Source organism: Gymnoscopelus microlampas (assembly GCF_963454915.1).
Source record: "Gymnoscopelus microlampas genome assembly, chromosome: 1".
NCBI lineage: Eukaryota > Metazoa > Chordata > Actinopteri > Myctophiformes > Myctophidae > Gymnoscopelus > Gymnoscopelus microlampas.
The window spans coordinates 5,777,829-5,796,689 of record NC_139962.1 but is presented as its reverse complement, the minus strand read 5'-3'; the positions used below and the strand labels follow the sequence as shown (position 1 = coordinate 5,796,689).

The 18,861-nt window shown below is 41.8% G+C and overlaps 3 protein-coding genes across 3 annotated transcripts in view; 1 reads left to right on the top strand and 2 right to left on the bottom strand.

The window, feature by feature from the left end:
- Nucleotides 1-18,861, bottom strand: part of tspan4a (tetraspanin 4a) — a gene marked incomplete at its 5' end in the record, with an annotated part of 357,455 nt that overhangs the window by 268,472 nt on the left and 70,122 nt on the right. The gene's annotated exons all lie outside the window — the stretch shown is intronic.
- On the top strand, nucleotides 216-2,786 carry LOC311046744 (uncharacterized protein; the record flags this gene model as incomplete). The annotated part of the gene is made up of 2 exons (XM_084059267.1): nucleotides 216-926; nucleotides 1,922-2,786. Exons 1-2 carry the CDS (start codon nucleotides 232-234, stop codon nucleotides 2,784-2,786), a joined length of 1,560 nt encoding a protein of 519 aa, XP_083915393.1. The 5' UTR covers nucleotides 216-231.
- On the bottom strand, nucleotides 4,441-5,860 carry LOC311041601 (uncharacterized protein; the record flags this gene model as incomplete). The annotated part of the gene is made up of 2 exons (XM_084052058.1): nucleotides 5,729-5,860; nucleotides 4,441-5,419 (listed from the first exon to the last, which is right to left on the bottom strand). The coding sequence occupies exons 1-2, from the start codon at nucleotides 5,776-5,778 to the stop codon at nucleotides 4,441-4,443; spliced, it is 1,029 nt and encodes a 342-aa protein (XP_083908184.1). The 5' UTR covers nucleotides 5,779-5,860.

Below are 18,861 nucleotides of genomic sequence, written 5' to 3'. Positions count from 1 at the left end.
TCGCCCGCTGGTTATCCCATGCGCTGGAGTCATGCAACCAATGAGAGCACAGGACACGGGGGTGTGTTCTGAGGGACGACCAATGAGCGCAGGTTTTATCGGTTGTCAGGGAAACCATCACGACCAATCACCGCAGGCTCGGCTCTATGCATACAACTCAGACACACCCCTTCCGCGTTAGGCGCGGGCCGCTGTTCCATTTCCGGTCGCGGTCAGCAGCAATGATAGTGGATGTACAGTCTTCATATTGTAGCAAACAAAACGGTATCAACTACATTGTTTTATTTGATTATTTTATGTCATGTTCTTTTATACTTTTTATTATGTGTGTGTCGACGTTTACATGACGCAATGACTTCTAAACGTCTTAAAATGTCCTTTCAAAAACGGGAGGACAGTTCTGCAACATACCACTGCTGTGTCCCACAGTGTACAGCCTCAGCAAAGTTCAACTCTGTTCTCAGTTTCCACCGATTTCCAAAAGACAAACAACAGGAGAAGCGGTGGGTAACTAATATCAAAAGAGACAACTTTACAATCACGGAGAAAACAAGAGTATGCAGTAGACACTTTGAGAGCACAGACCTGATCGAGCCTGCAAATGCATCTTCACGTAGGCGTCTTAAAAAGGGATCTGTACCGATGCTTTTTAAGTGGAATGACTTTAACCTACCTACCCCTCGGCCCGGGGTTTGGCAAAGGAAAGAGCGGCCGAATACTGAGATAATAAGCCAAAAGGAGGACCCCCCTATGGAAATAGATTATCAAGACCACGACTACTGTTCCAGCCCTGAGCCTTCTGCACTTGATCTCGCCCTGGAACGTATAGCAGAGCTAGAGAAACAGATGTTGGACATGTCCATCAGCAACAAGTTTGGCTTGGAACGCTTTGCTGCTTCAGACGATGACATAAGGTTTTTCACAAGGTAAGCTAAAATGCCAACAGTGTTAGATTTATGTAAAATTATTTATTCTGTAAACATTGGCCTTGATTATTTGGTCATTTTATGTACCCTCTTTCATATACTGCATGATGTATATGCGGTGGTTCTCAACGGTCCTTGAGGGGGTCCCCAGATAAATGATGTTATGATGGATAAAGGAACCGAATGGATGTGGCTGTAACTCTGAGAGTGTGTACAAAATGGAACCAAATGAACCCTTACGGGTGCATTTGGTTCCATTTGTACACTCTCAGAGTTATGGTTGTCCGTGGGCTAATGCAGGGGTTCTCAAAGTGGGGTCCGGGGACCCCCAGGACCCTATATGCATCGGCTATTTTCAAATGGGGGTCCACGGCCAAATACACATTCATTTATAAGTACTTGACATGAAAACGTTTGAGAACCACTGGTATACTGTACTTAACCATGTTAGCTCAGTCAGACCCTGTGCAGTCTTGTCTATTGTTTTTATTCTATTAATTTATGTATTATTTGTTATCTCTCTACACCAGTGGTTCTCAACCAGTGGTCCTTGGGGGGGTATCAGGGGGTCCCCAGCGAAATTAGTTAACATAGCATCACAATCATTATAACTTAGCTTTAGCTTTGGCTATTCAAAAACAGCAGATCTACAAGCTCGGTGCCGCGCTATGAGCTTGTAGATCTGCTATTTAAAAAAAATCTTGAATACGAATGTGTGCATATCTTTGAATATATATATTTTGAAACGTGAGCATCTTTAACTCAAATCTTAGCATTTGGGGGTCCCTGGCACATAATATTTACTTTTAATATATTTTTAATATATCATTACATTATATAATAATGAATATATATATAAATTATAATATATATTGTTATTTACTTATAATGTATTACTCATAATATTAATATGCGTTCATTATAACTATGAACCTGATTATCTGCAATGTAGTACAGCCTATTGACACCTAATACATTTACATTTTCTCCCACAGGTTTGCAACTCACGCTCACCTGATGGCCTTTTGGAGGCAGATAGAGCCAGCAACACACAGGATGCTCACCTGTACAAAAGCTCAGCCTGCAGCTAAGACTACTCATTTACAGTCTCAACAACCCATTGATGAGTTTTTTCTGTTCATGAACTATCTGTCGTTGGGTCTGATGCAGAAAGATCTGGCCCATAGATTCAAAATCCACCAGTCAACAGTGAGCCGCATCATCAAAACATGGGTTAACTTTCTTTACACTGTACTTGGAGCTGTAGGCATTTGGATGTCTGCGGAAGCCGTAAAGGCTCACCTGCCAGATGTTTTCCACAACTACTCTGATACACAGGTGGTGTTGGACTGCACTGAACTGCGTTGCCAAACACCAAACTCTCTTCTCCTTCAGAGTGAGGTGTTCTCTAACTACAAATCACATTGCACCTTTAAAGGGTTAATAGGAATTGCCCCCCATGGTGCAATAACCTTCGTGTCAGCTCTTTATGCAGGCTCCATCAGCGATAAAGAGATCCTGAAGCAGAGTGGTATCGTGCCTCTCCTCAAACCAACAATGGCCATCATGGTAGACAAGGGTTTCCTTGTGGAGGACTATGTTCCCTGTAAGGTGCACATACCTGCCTTCCTGTCCAAGAGAGCACAACTGTCTGCAGTAGATGTTAGGCAGACACAGTCTATTGCAAGACTGAGAATCCATGTAGAGCGCCTCATTCGAAGGGTTAAGGAGCACAAAATATTTAATACAGTAATCCCTCTTTCACTCACAGGTAGCATCAATCAACTTTACACAGTAGCCTGCCTCTTAGTTAATTATCAAAATGGGCCCTTAGTGAAAAGCTGGGTAAAAGAGATGTGATCTCAAAACCACAATATAACCATGGAACCAGGGCAGGAATTTCAGGGAGGCCATGGCTGCCATTGCCCCACAGTTTTACCTTCTGCCCTTCAAAACATTATCTGCCCTGAGGCCACAGTGGCCTTGATGCCCCATCCACACTGCCTGCCCCCAGCTGATTTAACAGTTTTCTCCTGTCTCTCTCTTTCCTGTAGTCTTCACAGACATGAACCGTTCAGGGCATGAACCGTTTGTGGTCAGAGAAGGACATAATATGCAACTCAACTAGTACCGTGCAAGAGTGTAGATTGCCAAAAAGTATGATCAAAAATAGTTATGTGACTGAGACACAGTGTATGAGACAAACAGAACATAAACTCACATGCACTATCATACACATGCTGTTTGGGCCTGGGGACATCGGTTACAGGACATAAGGTCATCAGACAGAGTACAGAATTACAGTTAAATCTATGTCACTGTCAAGATTCTGAATTCTTAACTCTTCCTCAGTTCTCATAATCTTCAAACCAGTCCATGACTCTGGAGTATGAACCTGTTGAACTCCTTTTTAGGAGTTTTACAAAAATGTATTTATTTCACTGATAGTTACTTCATATTTAATATAAATTATTTCTTAAATGTATAATTTCAGTGGATTTATTATCAGTATTTTATTTGATGGCCTTGCTGTCTTTGCATTTGGCCTTCGTGCCCTCAAAACATTTACAAGGCCAAAGACCAAGTGGCCAAGATCAAATTCCAGGCCTGCATGGAACTGTTTGGCAAGAAGTTCATAAACTTAAAACAAGTGATGACAAGCCAATGTTGTTTGTTCACTATTTGTGCCGTGTGTACATTTAAAAACATTGTTTAAAGATAGCTGATAAACACCATTTTAGTATCATTCCTCATGTTGACATGTTTGTGACTCACTATATCATATGAACTTGAATGTACCGTTTGTTTTTGTAACTATGAAATGCAATGATAAACACATGTATTGCATAGACTAAAGCTTCTTAAAATTGGTTATATTCTTTGTCATGTTATAAACATAGCACTATATATTTTTCAATTTCCACAGTAGGGTCCACAGGACCCCATTTTATGTGGGAAATGATTTGGGGACCCCACACTTGAATTACAGTGCAATTTCAAAGTTTAAAGCATATTTAAAAAGAAAGCATGCATTGGTAGCCTTGAATAGTAATTATTAGAAAATGCATTTACAAAGCTGTGATTCCTGCTGATTCTGTGACACCATGTAGTTTAAAAGCTACGGAAAAGATTTGCTGTACACATTTTGTAAATTGAAGCATACAGTATATACTGTCTGTAGCCTATCTGTTGCCAGAACCTTAATAAATTAAACCTGGTTTTAATGTCATCCCCACATGTGCATTTTCAGTCATTGAAACTGGTATGGGATATCTTCATTGTGGATGTGCAATTTATTCAGCCATTTTTATGCTAATAAACGCTTGAAAGAAGCAACTGGTCAGTGGTCGTAATACTGAAATTGGATTTAGCCCAGAAAGAAGTGAATCCATCAGAGTTAGTCTTAGTCTCCATTTACTGGGAGCATCTTTATTTCACTTGTGTCAAATGTCCTGGTTTATGCCAAGAACTTCTTAGAAAACCTTGAGTGCATCACATGTTTGTGTCTCTTCAGTTACTGGTGCATAGAGAGGTATTTCGCCAGATAAGTATAAAAGAAAAACAAGTCACATCTGTGTTTTAGTTTGTCCAACACAGTCGTGTCTCTGTGAATACGTTGTAAAAACATGTCATCAAGGGCACAGACAACAAAATCACACCATTCCATACCCGTAATCAGCAATTGCCCCTGCACTTGCCAATAATATGCATGGCTCTCTTTCAATTTGTGTGTGCCATGGTCAACTCTGAGGTACTTGCATTCAATATAGCTTTGTGCATTTGGGCATTTAATTTCAACTAACCCAAATGATGGTCTCTCAAATGGGTCATAGACCAGCCCATCAGGTGAGGCCCCGAGCCACGGTGCATCAGGATGGACCACGAGTCCACATCTCCTTAAGTTAATGTTTTTCTGGGTTGCATAGTCCTTTAATGCACCCGTCTCCAGATCCAAGCCTCTCTTCATGAGTGTGGTTTGACGTGTTCCTCGGATGATCCTCTCAGCCAGGTTTTCTGCTGAACTCTGCCCTCTAACATGGCTTACCTCTCTAAATGTTGAAGCCGTCACCCTCTCTTTCCTGAGCGAATGCCACTCAGGCGCTGCACTTTGGCATCTTGTTACCTCTTCAATCTTGTGTGACTGAGACAAGGTCACAGACAGAGATCTCAGGTGCAACTGTTCTTGTTTAGTTGGCACAAATGTACAGTCAGTTTGATCTAGCTGGTATCCCTCTAAAGGTATTTTGGGGAATGGGGGGGCATCCTCATGGTTGATGACACAATCCTCTGATGTAGGAGGTGGCTGCTGATATGAAAGGATGCTACCAGCCTGTACTTTACCAAAGATGGAGTCTACAAGTGGTTTATCTGATGATATGTCCATAGTGCAGATTAGTGGAGTGGAGCCTGGTTTGAAGCCAGCATAGGCAGGAGTAGGGTCAAGGGATGACGCGTCTGGAAGCACACCACTGTAGGCTCTGTATAGAGTAGACCTGGAATAACAAATAAGTGATCAATAGCCATTTTTGTCACACAGTGTAGTGCAGTGTGCCCGTTTACACCAATCCAATCCACTTTATTTATAAAGCACATTTAAAACAACAGCCTTGAACCAAGGTGCTGTACACTAGGACTAGGTAACAAAACAATATGCTAAGAGCAAAACAATACACAATAAACCTCTCAGGATCCCAGATCCAAAGAGGAGGTGTCACCGGCTGTGCTGGGTCTGAACACCATGACCTCTGTTTTACTTTCATTCAAATTTAGAAAGTTTAAGGCCATCCTGTTGCAACGCTTACCTGATTCCACTTGCTGAAGTAGCACCTGGTTTGGGCTTCACGACCACCATGGCATCAACTGGTCCTGGCTTCACTCCCTATGTATTAAGAGGCTATTAATAAACAGGTTATAGCAATTAAACATTATGACAGGTTGCTACTATATATGTCTATGAAATTAATTCAAGGACCCCAACGGAAACAAGCCCGCAAGGACTTTTTTGGCCGGACCTTTTAGACAAAAGCATTATAAATGTAACTGTGTTGTTTTACATTCTTTTGCCTAATAAAAATTTCAATCAAAAAAAAATCAAACACAGATCTTTAAATAATACAAACCATTGTTCGAGGCTTATGCCATTTTTGTTCAGTCTCGGTGCATGAAAGGACAGGAGGGACAACAGACATGCCACACTCTGAGAAATGGGCTGTCTGGTATAGCAAGGCTACCAAGTGGTTGCACAACCCAGTGCCAGCCACACACGAACAGAAGCTATTAACCAGCACAACTGGATCTGAATCCCGTAAGGTCATCTGAAACAAACACACACACACACACACACACACACACACACACACACACACACACACACACACACACACACACACACACACACACACACACACACACACAATATGAATCAACTTATAATGACTATCTCAAGTAGATCTGTTGCAAAGCAATACATCTGGAAAAGTTAAAGATGACAGGACAGTTTTGAGGTGGCACAACATAAGCAGTTTAAAAGATAGCTGAGTGAATGAAAGGGCACTGTTTCTCCATTTCATACCATCATTTTTTTGGGGAAACTTTACACATCTTGTTTATTTTACAACCAAGATACTACCTACATTCCTTTGTTTACAGTGTTGTGAACAGACCAGAAACCATCACACTCAGCTACCATCTAACTGCATTACCACTGTTTCAGCTGCAATTTAGTTTTTTTTCTTTTCTAAAAGCTGATATTCATGCAGTGATCATGAATATCACTGACCGCATTATGTTTTATTCACTAATCTGATCAACAATACTACCTCAACATAAACTCTTTGCCTCAATGGTTGGCCAAGCTGAAACATGGTAGAACAAAAAAAGAACATGCATGCTTCGAACTGAACTTTGGTTTAACAGCAGTGGAAGAAGTACTCAGATATTTTCCTAAAGTAAAAGTAGCAATACCACAATATAAAAAAAATACTCTGTTACAAGTAAAAGGCCTGTGTTCAAAATGTTACTTGAGTAAAAGTACAAAAGTATTGGGATCAAAATATACTATAAAGTACCACAAGTAAAAGTACTAAAATGTTTGAAAATAGCAGACCTACAAGCTCACAATGCATCGCGATGCAACCCATTGTGAGCTTGTAGATCGGCTATTTTCAAATAGCCTATGTATAAAATGAAAAAGAACAGTACTTGAGTAAATGTACTTATTTACTTCCACCACTGTTTAACGGTAAAAAAAAAAAAAAATAACATGCTTTGAACATAGTCTCAAAAACAGCCACTGTTGACTCACACCATGTTCAAATGCTTCAGTCATACAGCATTCAAAGATAGTGGGATAGTTGTCTGGCTTCAGAGACTACTTTTAACAGAACTTTGAACAGAACTTTGAACGTGTCAACGTGACACTTTTGTTATTGTTAGTCCTACTCGGAGCTGGTGGGGCTTCTCCGCTTTCTTCATAGAACGGTAGCAGTGAGCTCTTACAGAGACCTCATTTGTGACCCTGTTTTTACATGACACTTAAACACAAACATACAAACATTTATACTGATAGGGGACATTACTATTTACGTGATTATATAAAACTGGAACTTAGCAAGCAGTCATGGCAGCATAATAATATAGGCAGCGTTAGCAAGCACAACTGTGTAGTGTGTACTGTAGCTGCTAACGTTAGCGATATACATACCTTCATAGTTGCAGAGATAAGAAGACACATAAAACTTGAAACCTTTCTCAAGTTTACTCTGCGGTGTTTCAGTACACATCCGAGCTAGTCTTCGCACATCATTTACAGTAAATCTCGGCAGTTCTAGTAAACAACGGGTGAACCGCGACGATTCCTCCATTGTTGCAGTCCTCTTCAGAGTTTAAAATGTACTGTTTGCTGAAGACTCGACTCTTGTTTTCTCCGTGGTTAACTTGTCTCTTCGGATATTAGCTACCCACCTCTTCTCTAGTTATTTGTCTTTGGAATCGGTGGAAAGTTCTGGAAACTGAAAACTTGAAGTCTGTAGATTACACTACACAGTGGTATGGTGCAGTATACGTCCTCCCGTTTTTGAAAGGAGACTTTAAGACGTTACGAACCTATGGCAAAACATAAACGTCGACATACAAATAATAAAACGTATAAAAGACCATAATATAAGATAATCAAATCAAATAATGTAGTTTATACCGTTTTGTTAGCTATAATATGAAGACTGTACATCCACTATCATTGGAGCTGACCGCGACCGGAAGTTGACAGCCGGCCCAAGCTGAACGCGGAAGGGGCGTGTGCATATAGGCTATTGGAATAGAGTTGGAGGGTTTTAATTTTTTGGCATCAAAATATACTTCAGTACTCAAAGTAAAAGTACTCATTATGCACAATGTCCCATTTTACAAGTTATCATGTGTATAAAATCCTTTGGAAATAGCAGATCTACAAGCTCACAACGCGTCACAAAGCGATGTGTTGTGAGCTTGTAGATCACAGTGGTGTAAAGTTAATAAGTGTATTTACTCACTGTACTAAAGTAACATTTTTAGGTTTTTTTTTTTTACTGGAGTATTTCCCATTCTCAATACTTTTACTTCTACTCCACTACAACTTAGAGACAAATAATGTACTTTTACTCCACTACAATTATTTGAAAACTTTATACTTAGTTACTTTGCAGATATAAATTATAATGAAAATAGCAGATCTACAAGCTCACAACGTGTTGCATTGGCGCCGTGTTGTGAGCTTGTAGATCTGCTATTTTCAAACATTTTAGTACTTTTACTATTGATACTTTAAGTATTTTGATGCCAATACTTTTGTACTTTTACTCAAGTAACAATTTGAACACAGGCCTTTTACTTATAACAGAGTAAAAGGCTCTGTCATGTCATTTAACTGGGGACCCCTGGAACCCCCTCAACCCAGTTTGAAGGGTCCTTGATGATCTGCCTTACTTTTTACTGCATGTAGAGACACATATTGGTGTGGTGGGTGATTTCGGTAGCTTTATTGTTTAATGATTCTTGTGAGTTGGTGTTTTTAACTTTTTTTGTGATGTGTTGAATGTGAGAACTGATTCAATACTGTTAAACTGTCCTTGTTATTAAAATCATTCAGACTCCTCAGGAGGTACATGCGCTTTTGGGTCTTATACTGACACTCAGCTTCAGGGAGAACCATGCATGTCCACAAGTGGTCAGAGAGCGCTTGTCACCTGCATATTTAAAGAATGACAGTCCATTGTTATTGCATGTGATTTTGTTTGTGTTTATGGAGAAGAGAATGTGGCAAGACACCCTGTGGGACCCCGGTATTTAAAACAATATTACAGGATGTCAAACCATTACATGCTGGAGTCTGTCTGAGTTACAGACCCATGTGGAAACCCCTCAAAGGAGGGTTTTGAGTTTTGATTTATTCATAGTTGACAGCCAATCAGGAGTCCAGTCCCACATGTGTGGGTTCTCAAAGCCTGTTATGGAACAGGTGTTCAAACTCTGAGTCATGTGTCATTTTTTACAGAGACAGCCGTGTTGCAGTGCCGTTTTGGAGTATAAGAATTACATATTTTCATAAGGACTTTGTTGCTTAGCTCATGTACAGCTGATGTTCAGGATACTGGCAAGTGCATGTGAGTATCAGTTCCACGTACAGTTCCATTGGAGAGTGTCTGCACTACTGTTTCTTCTTCAGGAGTGTTTGTCATCACTGCCATTCACTTTGCTGCATTATCCACGTTACATTCGTGGTGAACGGCTTTGTGCAATGGAGCGAGGTGGGCCACCTCCCACTCAACCCCGGCAAGACTAAGGAGATGCCGGTGGATCCCCGAAGAAGCAGGAAAGGTCCCACCAGTACCCAGCATCATCAAAGGAGAGTCGGTGGAGCTGGTGGACAGCTACAAATTCCTGGGCGTGCACCTAAACAGCTCGCTTGACTGGTCCGATGATGCCAATGCACTGCACAGCAGAAGAAAGAGCAAGCTCTTTTCACTCAGAAGGCTCAGAGGGTTTGGGGGGGCGGGCAGGATCGTGGGTGCCCCCCAGGAGGGGGTGGAAGAGGTTGCCATGGTGCGAAGAGCAAAGACATCCACATCCAAAACACAGCCAAATCTGGCAAACAGATCTGGCCCAGATCTGGCTCACTTATGGCAAGCCGGTTCCGGCATGACAAAAAAAACGGACCGTGCGAGGCACCGCGCTACGGGCGCTAAACTGTAGTCAAAATAAACTAAACTACGTCGCTACTCACATAAACAAAGGTTCTTATGCGTCCTTCAATGTCGGAAAGTGTCAGAACTCTTAGCACATCCCCATTGACTTTCAGTGGTAGTGTGCTGAGTTCCGACATGACATGGTAGTTCCGACATGGCATGGTTTGTTTTCTGCTCAAAATAGTCTATTTTACAGTGTGGGTGGGGTGCTGAGAGGTTACCCACCCCGGAGAATACACTTTCAAGGTCCACATGTCGAAGAGTCCTTGAGCAAGACTCTGAACCTTATTGCTCCTGGTACGCAGGTTGCTGCCTTGCAGCCTTTTTAATCCAAGGGACTTGGATAAAAAAGGTGCCATATAAATGCACCATTTACCATTTAGCATTCAACACATCCAAGCCAAAGAGACCCCATATATGGATATAGCTGACCTGTTTTGACATCACAGTGTGACTCAACCAGCTCAGCAGAAGGGTATACATGCCAAAACGCCCATGTGCAAGGGCTCATGTGCATGCGCCCATGTGCGCGAGATCGCCCTTTAGGGCTTGTTAATTATAAGGCTAATCTGGGCCAAATAAGCCCATAAACACATGCAGGCCAGATAGAAGTAAGGCTAACCTGTGTGCCAGATACAAAAATGATAAATGAAATGAACCCAAAACACATGTGGTCCAGATACAAAAATGCATAACGTGGGCCAAATGAACCCAAAACACCTGTGGGCCAGATACAAAAATGCCCAATGTGGGCCAAATGAACCCAGAACACATGTGGGCCAGATACAAAAATGTCTAATGTGGGCCAAATTAACCCATAACACCTGTGGACCAGATACAAAAATGCCCAATGTGGGCCAAATTAACACAAAATACATGTGGGCCAGATACAAAAATGCCTAACGTGGGCCAAATGAACCCAAAACACCTGTGGGCCAGATTGTAAAATGCCTAACGTGGGCCAAATGAACCCAAAACACCTGTGGGCCAGATACAAAAATGCCCAATGTGGGCCAAATGAACCCAAAACACATGTGTGCCAGATACAAAAATGTCTAACGTGGGCCAAATGAACCCAAAACAAGTGTGGGCCAGATACAAAAATGCCTAACGTGGGCCAAATTAACCCAAAACACCTGTGGGCCAGATACAAAAATGCCCAATGTGGGCCAAATGAACCCAGAACACCTGTGGGCCAGATACAAAAATGTCTAATGTGGGCCAAATGAACCCAAAACACCTGTGGGCCAGATACAAAAATGCCTAATGTGGGCCAAATGAACCCAATCTATACTCGGCCCATATGCGGCTTGCCATCATGTAACCGGTGCCGTCATTGCCAGACCTGGCTCACATCCGGTCCACATACCACTTGCCGGAGTGATATTCTGCCGGAGGTCTGCCAGACTGCCGGAACGAAAACGGCATTTGGGCCAGACCAGTCTGCATAGGTTTTGCTATGTGGGGTATTTCTATGATGCAGTATTGACACTTTTACTTAAGTAAAACATTTGAGCCCTGGGGGGGACTCCAGTCAATTAAATATATAGGGTTTAAGTGGCTATACACTCCATGTAGGGAGAAGGAGTGCTTCTTATCAGCAACGGACACATTCATTGCAGCCGTGACAGAATTAGAACATAGCACAGGTGTCTGGGGAAAATACTGCCCGAGCAAAAAAATGCTTTGTCATGAGATCGATTAGACCGGGCGTTTCGTCTCCTTACAGGAGCAGCGCTTTCTTTATCTTGCTCGGGGCGTATGTATTATTATTGTGTCTAAGCCTAAGTCACTCCACCCTGCCTGCTAAAAACAGAAGGGAATGAGTGAGTGTGATAAACGCGGCGATAAAGCCACCAGCTTCTCCCGGGAGGAACGAACTGTTTGAATACTAAGTTATCAATAGCAAGCCAGACAGACAGACACCACCGCAAGGTCACAATGATGATACCAACTTTACATGAGTTGACAAAGACACAGCTCTGGGTGCAACTATTGGTACAGCTCTATAGATTCTGGGTACAACTGTGGACATGGACAGATGTCTCTCAGGGGCCCTCGTCTCTCAGGGGCCCTTGGGGGGGGGACTGGGCCGCGAAGCTATCGACAATAGGCTCTATGCACAGCCAGCCATATTATGAAGACATTCACAGGTGTTGCCAATGGTACTAATGAAGGCTCTGTTCCATTCTGGTCAAACAGAGTCAGGGTGCTGATGTTGTTGCATGTTGGCTCACTGGAAAACACTCTGCTACACCAGGGGGTCTCAAAGTGTGGTCCAGGGACCCTCATGGTTCATTGAGGGGGTTCCAAATGGCCCCTTGCGGGTGTGTAACTCTGAGAGTGTACAAATGGAACCAAATGGACCCGTAAGGGTCCATTTGGTTCCATTTGTACACTCTCAGAAGTTACGGGGGTCCTTGAAATTAAAAAGTGTGAGCACCACTGTGCTACACTAAATGGAACAGAGCCTTCATTAGTATCATTGGTAAAATCTGTGAAGGAAGTAAGGAAGAGGCCCAATTTCCTTCCAATATGGCTGCTGTGCATATAGAGCCTATATACTAAAATCAAATATCAAATATGTGGGTCCCTCCTCTGTACAGCAGTGCTTAGAAGGATTTGTGTCACTCACTCATACTGTGCAAGTTAAGGTTATTATTATTACATGCAAATACATGCAAATACATAAATCCTGTATGATAGAATGTCTACAGGAGCTTTCTGGACCCACTCATGCCTTAAAACCCGAGCAGTGTGTTTGCGTGCTGTGCCCACCTGACTGCCCATTGTGGGTATAGTGCCAAGTAAGCCAAGTATATACTTCCTGAAAGACGGATAGCGGAAAATAGCCGGTCTACATAAGCTCACAATGCGTCACGTCTCGACGCGCTGTGAGGCTTATAAATAGATTGACAACTCCATCTTGTAAACCTTGTCATGTCTCACTCGCTGTTCCTAAAATACTAAGTACAGGTCTATGAAAACAAGCCCAAAAGAAGCGACTATACAACAGGCCACAGAATGGGGCCTTGTATAGAGCCCTGTGGAGTGTGGACTCCGGTAAATTAAACTAAAATAATTATATGCGGGTTCAAGTGATTAAAATCCCCATGAAATCAAAACGGATGTCTAACAGCTTTTAGGACCGTATGCAGTGGCTTATACAGCATGTGCTCATGCCTTATGCCTTATGATTAAACTTATTAGGCATTTTTGCCCTATTTTGGAAAACATTTTTAACCCATTAAGACCTGGAACGCATCTGTGTCACTTAAGATTTCTTTGGCTATTCAAAAATAGCATATCTACAAGCTCATGGCGCGGCACCGAGTGCCGCGCCATGAGCTTGTAGATCTGCTATTTTTGAAAAATCGTGGAAAAATATATTTTTCAAAAAACTGTTAGGATTTAGAAAACATTTTTAAGCAGTTCTCACTGCTGTCATATCCTATTGACTAACCTGCCAGTGAGGAGCCCCCACCAGGAGGACGTAGAGCCTTAATGGTCCTACAACCTCCCGGCCAACACTCCCTGCCGACAGGCTCCACCCCAGGGTTACGTGCGGCTACAATGATCACCCTCCCCGACAAAGCCGGACGCACCACGGTGGATTCGAACCCACAACCTCTGCGGTGGTGGTGGGCAGGGCACTTTAGCACTGTGCCACCCATAACTCATTAAAATGTTTTTTAAAAATAGTAACAAAATGCCTAATAGGTTTGGGCACAAGGCATGAGGCAAGATAGGGCCATGTGTGTCTAATGAGTGACATGGTGAACATGTGGGTTAAACTTAGACATTATAATGACTGGTGGATGCTGTCAATATGTGACACGTTAGTGTCTCTGTCTATTTGGCTGCTTTCCCCTTAGAGCGGCACAACGGAAACAGGATAGAGCAGGTGTGTTATTTTTAGCGGAGCACGTCATGGTCCCCCCCCCCCCCCCCCCCCCGACAGACTTCTGGGACCCATCATCGTGGTGGAATCACAAAATCATTGTTTAGTAGAGAGTAGAGCAGTGGTTCTCAAACTTTTCCATGTCAAGGACCTCCCAAAATGGCCGCGGACCCCCCCCCCCCCATCTAAAAAATATTGTTCCAGAGACCCCCCCAGAAGCAAAGATTTGAGTTAAAAATGTTGGCTTAAACATATATATATATGTATTCAAAGATTTGCACAAATCTTCACGATTTGTCAAAAAAGAGCAGATCTACAAGCTCGTCATAGCGCGGCACTCGGTGCCGCGCTATGACGAGCTTGTAGATCTGCTCTTTTTTGAATAGCTAAAGTATAAAAGGTTAAAGTGGTTACATTTATCGTGACGCTATATTAACACATTTTGCCAGGCGGGACCCCCTGGAACCCCCCCTCAAGGACCCCTGGGGGTCTCCGGACCCCACTTTGAGGCCCGGAGGAACACCGGAACACCATGTTATACAACAGCGCCCGGCGGCGGAATCCGAAAGTTCTCAAGCATCTCATGCAGAGAGGGATAAGCTGTCAATCTGTGTGGGTTCCTGGGCCCATTCCATTCCATTCCATTCCATTCAAAGGAGCTTTATTGGCATGAGAAAACATACGTTTACATCGCCAAAGCAAGCAAGTGTCAAAATATAATAAAAACAGTTGGAGGGGGTACAGCCAGTGGTGGAAAAAAGTACTCAAATGTTTTACTTAAGTAAAAGTATCAATACTGCAATGTAGAAGTACTCTGTTACAAGTAAAAGTCTGGTGTTTCAAAATGTATTTGAGTAAAAGTACTGTACAAAAGTATTGGTATCAAAATGTACTTAAAGTACCAAAAGTAGAAGTAGTGAAATGTTTGAAAATAGCAGATCTACAAGCTCACAACACAATCTACTCTGTGCAGATAGTGTTTGCATGCGCAGTATGTTCTAGAAGTCTACTCGGTACACTCAATGGTTAGTAGTCTTTAAGGTGGTTGTATTCCATCGGCTAACCTTCTTTTATCGCAACATTTCACACATCTTGCTGCTGTGTTCACACTTTGTTGTATTTCTCCCGGTAGGTATAATGAGAGTTTTTTTTAATCGCTCGTCATGTTTTCAAACTAAACTTTGGGTGTATGTATAATCTGTGGGAAGTATGTGTCTCCATGCAGGCCCCCCCCCCCCCCCCCCCCCCCCCCCGTAGATCCACCCCTGACTGTTACATGTCTTTGGCTGATGGATGACGTTTATTTCCCCCCCGATGTGCTCACACTGCTGCTGGGTCAAATGCAGAGAGGTCATTCACCCGTGTGGATCACTACAAATACCCTACACTACATACACTACAACACATCATTTGTTTAACCCATTAAGACCTGGATTGGCAGCACCTTTGTCCTGTTTTGATTTGAGCTGAAAAGCATTATTTTACACTTTGGGCTATTCAAAAATAGCAGATCTACAAGCTCATAGCGCGGCACCAAGTGCCGCGCTATGAACTTGTAGATCTGCTATTTTTTTTTAAATCGTGAAAATGTGTGCAAATCTTTGAATATATTGTTTTAAAGCGAACATTTTTAACTGCTTCTGGGGGGTCCCTGGAACACAATATTTTGAGATGGGGGTCCGTGGCCAAATACATATAAGTTTGGGGGTCCTTGACATGAAAAAGTTTGAGCACCACTGATATAGAAACAATATTTTTTTCAGAATACTGTTGGGATTTAGGAGACATTCGTAAGGTCGGCCTCAAGTAGGGCATTAACAGAATAATCGAATATTCGAATATTCGACTATCAAACCGACTATTCGACTATCAAACCACTATTCGATTATTCGATTAAAAAAAAAAAAAAAAAAAACTTTTTTTTTTTTTTAGATTTTTTTTTTTTTAGTGGCTTTTCTGCAGCAGACACGCAGCTGTGAGCTCTGGTGTGACGTCAACTCGCATTCCTTGAGTCCAGTCATCAATGTCATTGAAAAAAAAAAAAAAAAAAAAAAACTTTTTATTTTTTTTATTTTTTTATTTTTTATTATTTTATTTTTTATAATCAAATCGATTAATCGAATATTCGAATACTTATAGGTCGAATAATTCGAATACTAAAAATCACTATTCGTGAATGCCCTAGCCTCAAGTCTTAATGGGTTAATTGATAACTGAACTCACCCCTAAAAAACGAAACAAAAAACAACTACATCAAAACTGTAATTATTTTGTGGCAGTAGCAAAGACATTTTGATGGTGCATGGTCTGTTCCTAAAAAAAACATCTTGTTTCCTTTTTTTTTTTTAAATGCATAGTTAATCACTTAAAGCTGCACTATGTAACTTGCCTCTTCTACCCTGGATTTGAACCCGGTTTCCTGCAGAAGTGCTGATTTTTGTTTACCATTGAGCTGCAGTAATAGAGCCTGCCTGCTTGCTCAGGGGATAAATTGAATCTTGACCATCAGGTAAAAATTTGTGTCAGATCCTGTGTCTAGGTGAGACATGACCTTTGACACGATCTAAATGTCTCAATAGAAGAGCAGGGAGACAAAACACAACCACCCCAATTGTATAAGTTATATTGTATTAACATAGCCTGGTAAAGCCCCTCCCTCCGGAAAATCTCATTTCCATTTGATTTCAGGAAGGAGTCTGGCCTGAAGGCTTATCTGGGAGGAGTCTTGCCCGTTCGTTCACCAAATGGACGAGCCTATCAGCGTCCTTAGCCTGGTAAAGCCCCTCCTCGCTCATCGTTCTGTGATTGACAGCGAAAGTTGTTTGTTCATTGTTTTTACTTTCGTTTTTAAAACTTTAAAACGCTCTCAAACTTCTTTTTTGAGGCACGGAATTTACTTTTAAGACATTGTTAGATAGAATTTAGTTGTTTAACTTCATATATGTGGTCAATTAATCATGACAAAGCCTATTTAAAAATACAAATTCAGAGAACCGGCAGGGGCGGGCAGTGACACGCATGTATCAGAATAAGGCAACCTATTTTGGGCATGGCCGTCTCAAAAGTCCCGTTGCGTCACATTAGTCTGGAGGTGGTAAAAATGCACTGCTGATTGGCTGAAGGGGTTGTCTGTCAACGGTATTACTCCCGCCCAACTCCAGCCCACAGCCAAAAAACACACACAGGTTCTCATGCCAGACTCCTTCCTGAAATCAAATGGAAATGAGATTTTCCAGAGGGAGGGGCAACATACTCTACCATACAAATTGAACAAAATGACATGTTATTCATAACAAAAAGTTACATAGTGGCGCTTTAAGCCCTGTATAAATTGAGAAAATTGAGCATTCTGAATGAATACATTTAGACTATACATTCTATAAATAAACAGGGAAGTATACAATGCATGCATTCATTAAAAATGTATGCAAATCTATGCATTAAAAACATGTAATGCATACGTTCCAAATGCATACATTTCGCATGTACTGTATGCATTCTGAATTGCATTCAACTTGCACTCAGATAAATATCCCTCAGATAAGAGTATAGCTCAGACTCTTGTGCAAAGAGATAGCAGCATATAAGGTTTGATATATACACGTATATCAAATTGGGTTCCCAGTCATAAAGTGATAGTGTCAGTAGGAGATTATATGACTTATGCACCAACTCCAGACTTTGCCAGAAGCATTATTCGGTCGATTGCTTTTCCAATGATAATACATCATAATAATCATGTTTATTTATCTGGCACTTCTTTTTTTTTAAACAGAGTTACAAAGTGCTTCAACATGACGTCAAAGATAAAAAAAACAAAGGACACATTGTACTGGAAACATAATAAAAAAAGAACATAAAAAGACAGACAGTAATCAGGTTGTAAAAGCAAAGTGTATATAAAAGAACATTTTAAAGCTGCTGTACAAGGTGGAAACCTTGTATGTCCAAAACCATTCCTTTTTTATTATTATTATCCCCGATCGGCTATTTTCACTACTTTTGTTGAGAAATGTTTGAGACAGGGACGTGCACAGATAGACTCTAGGTGGTGCTACAGCACCTGCCCTTTGCCCTCTTGACCAGAAGTGCCCTTTTGAAAAAAAGAAAGAAAAAGTTTTTTTTTTCCAGTTTACAGCAGGGGTCTTCAACAGGGACTCCGGGACCCCTAGGGGGTCCTCAGAGTTACTACAGGGGGTAGTATACTCGAAACCTAGCATCCCTTTTCTGAGGAGAACTTTAGCCAAAAATAGCCGATCTACAAGCTCAAAAATAGCCAATCTACAACAAACAAATCTACCAACAACAAACAAATCTAGCCAATCTACAACAAAAATAGCCGATCTACAAGCTCACAACGCCTCGCGCTGCGAGGTGTTGTGGGCTTGTAGATCGGCTATTTTTGGCAAAGAGGTAGGTGTAGGTGTAGAGGGAAAAAAGAGCAGACCAAGTAAACAAAAAAAAGTATAATTTACTTGAGCACCTGCCCCTCAAAATGTCTGTGCACGCCCCTGGTTTGAGAACCCTTGTCCGAGTGTACCCGATACACCTGGGTCTAAATGACTCAATGGAAGAGTAGAGAGACCACCTCCAACCCACTGCAGGTGTACTAATTAGCTTAGTACATCTCTACCGCATATAGAGTGGTAATGTTTCAGTCATTAAAATAGGTTCAGGATTGTAGCAGTGCAGAAGTGGATTTGGAATAGAACACTGTATTCGCCATAACCTGCAATCTCCTCAGGCAAGTCATTCCAACGTCCAGGGCTCCTGGTGGCAAAGACCGATCGATCACCTTTTGTCTTCAGTTTAG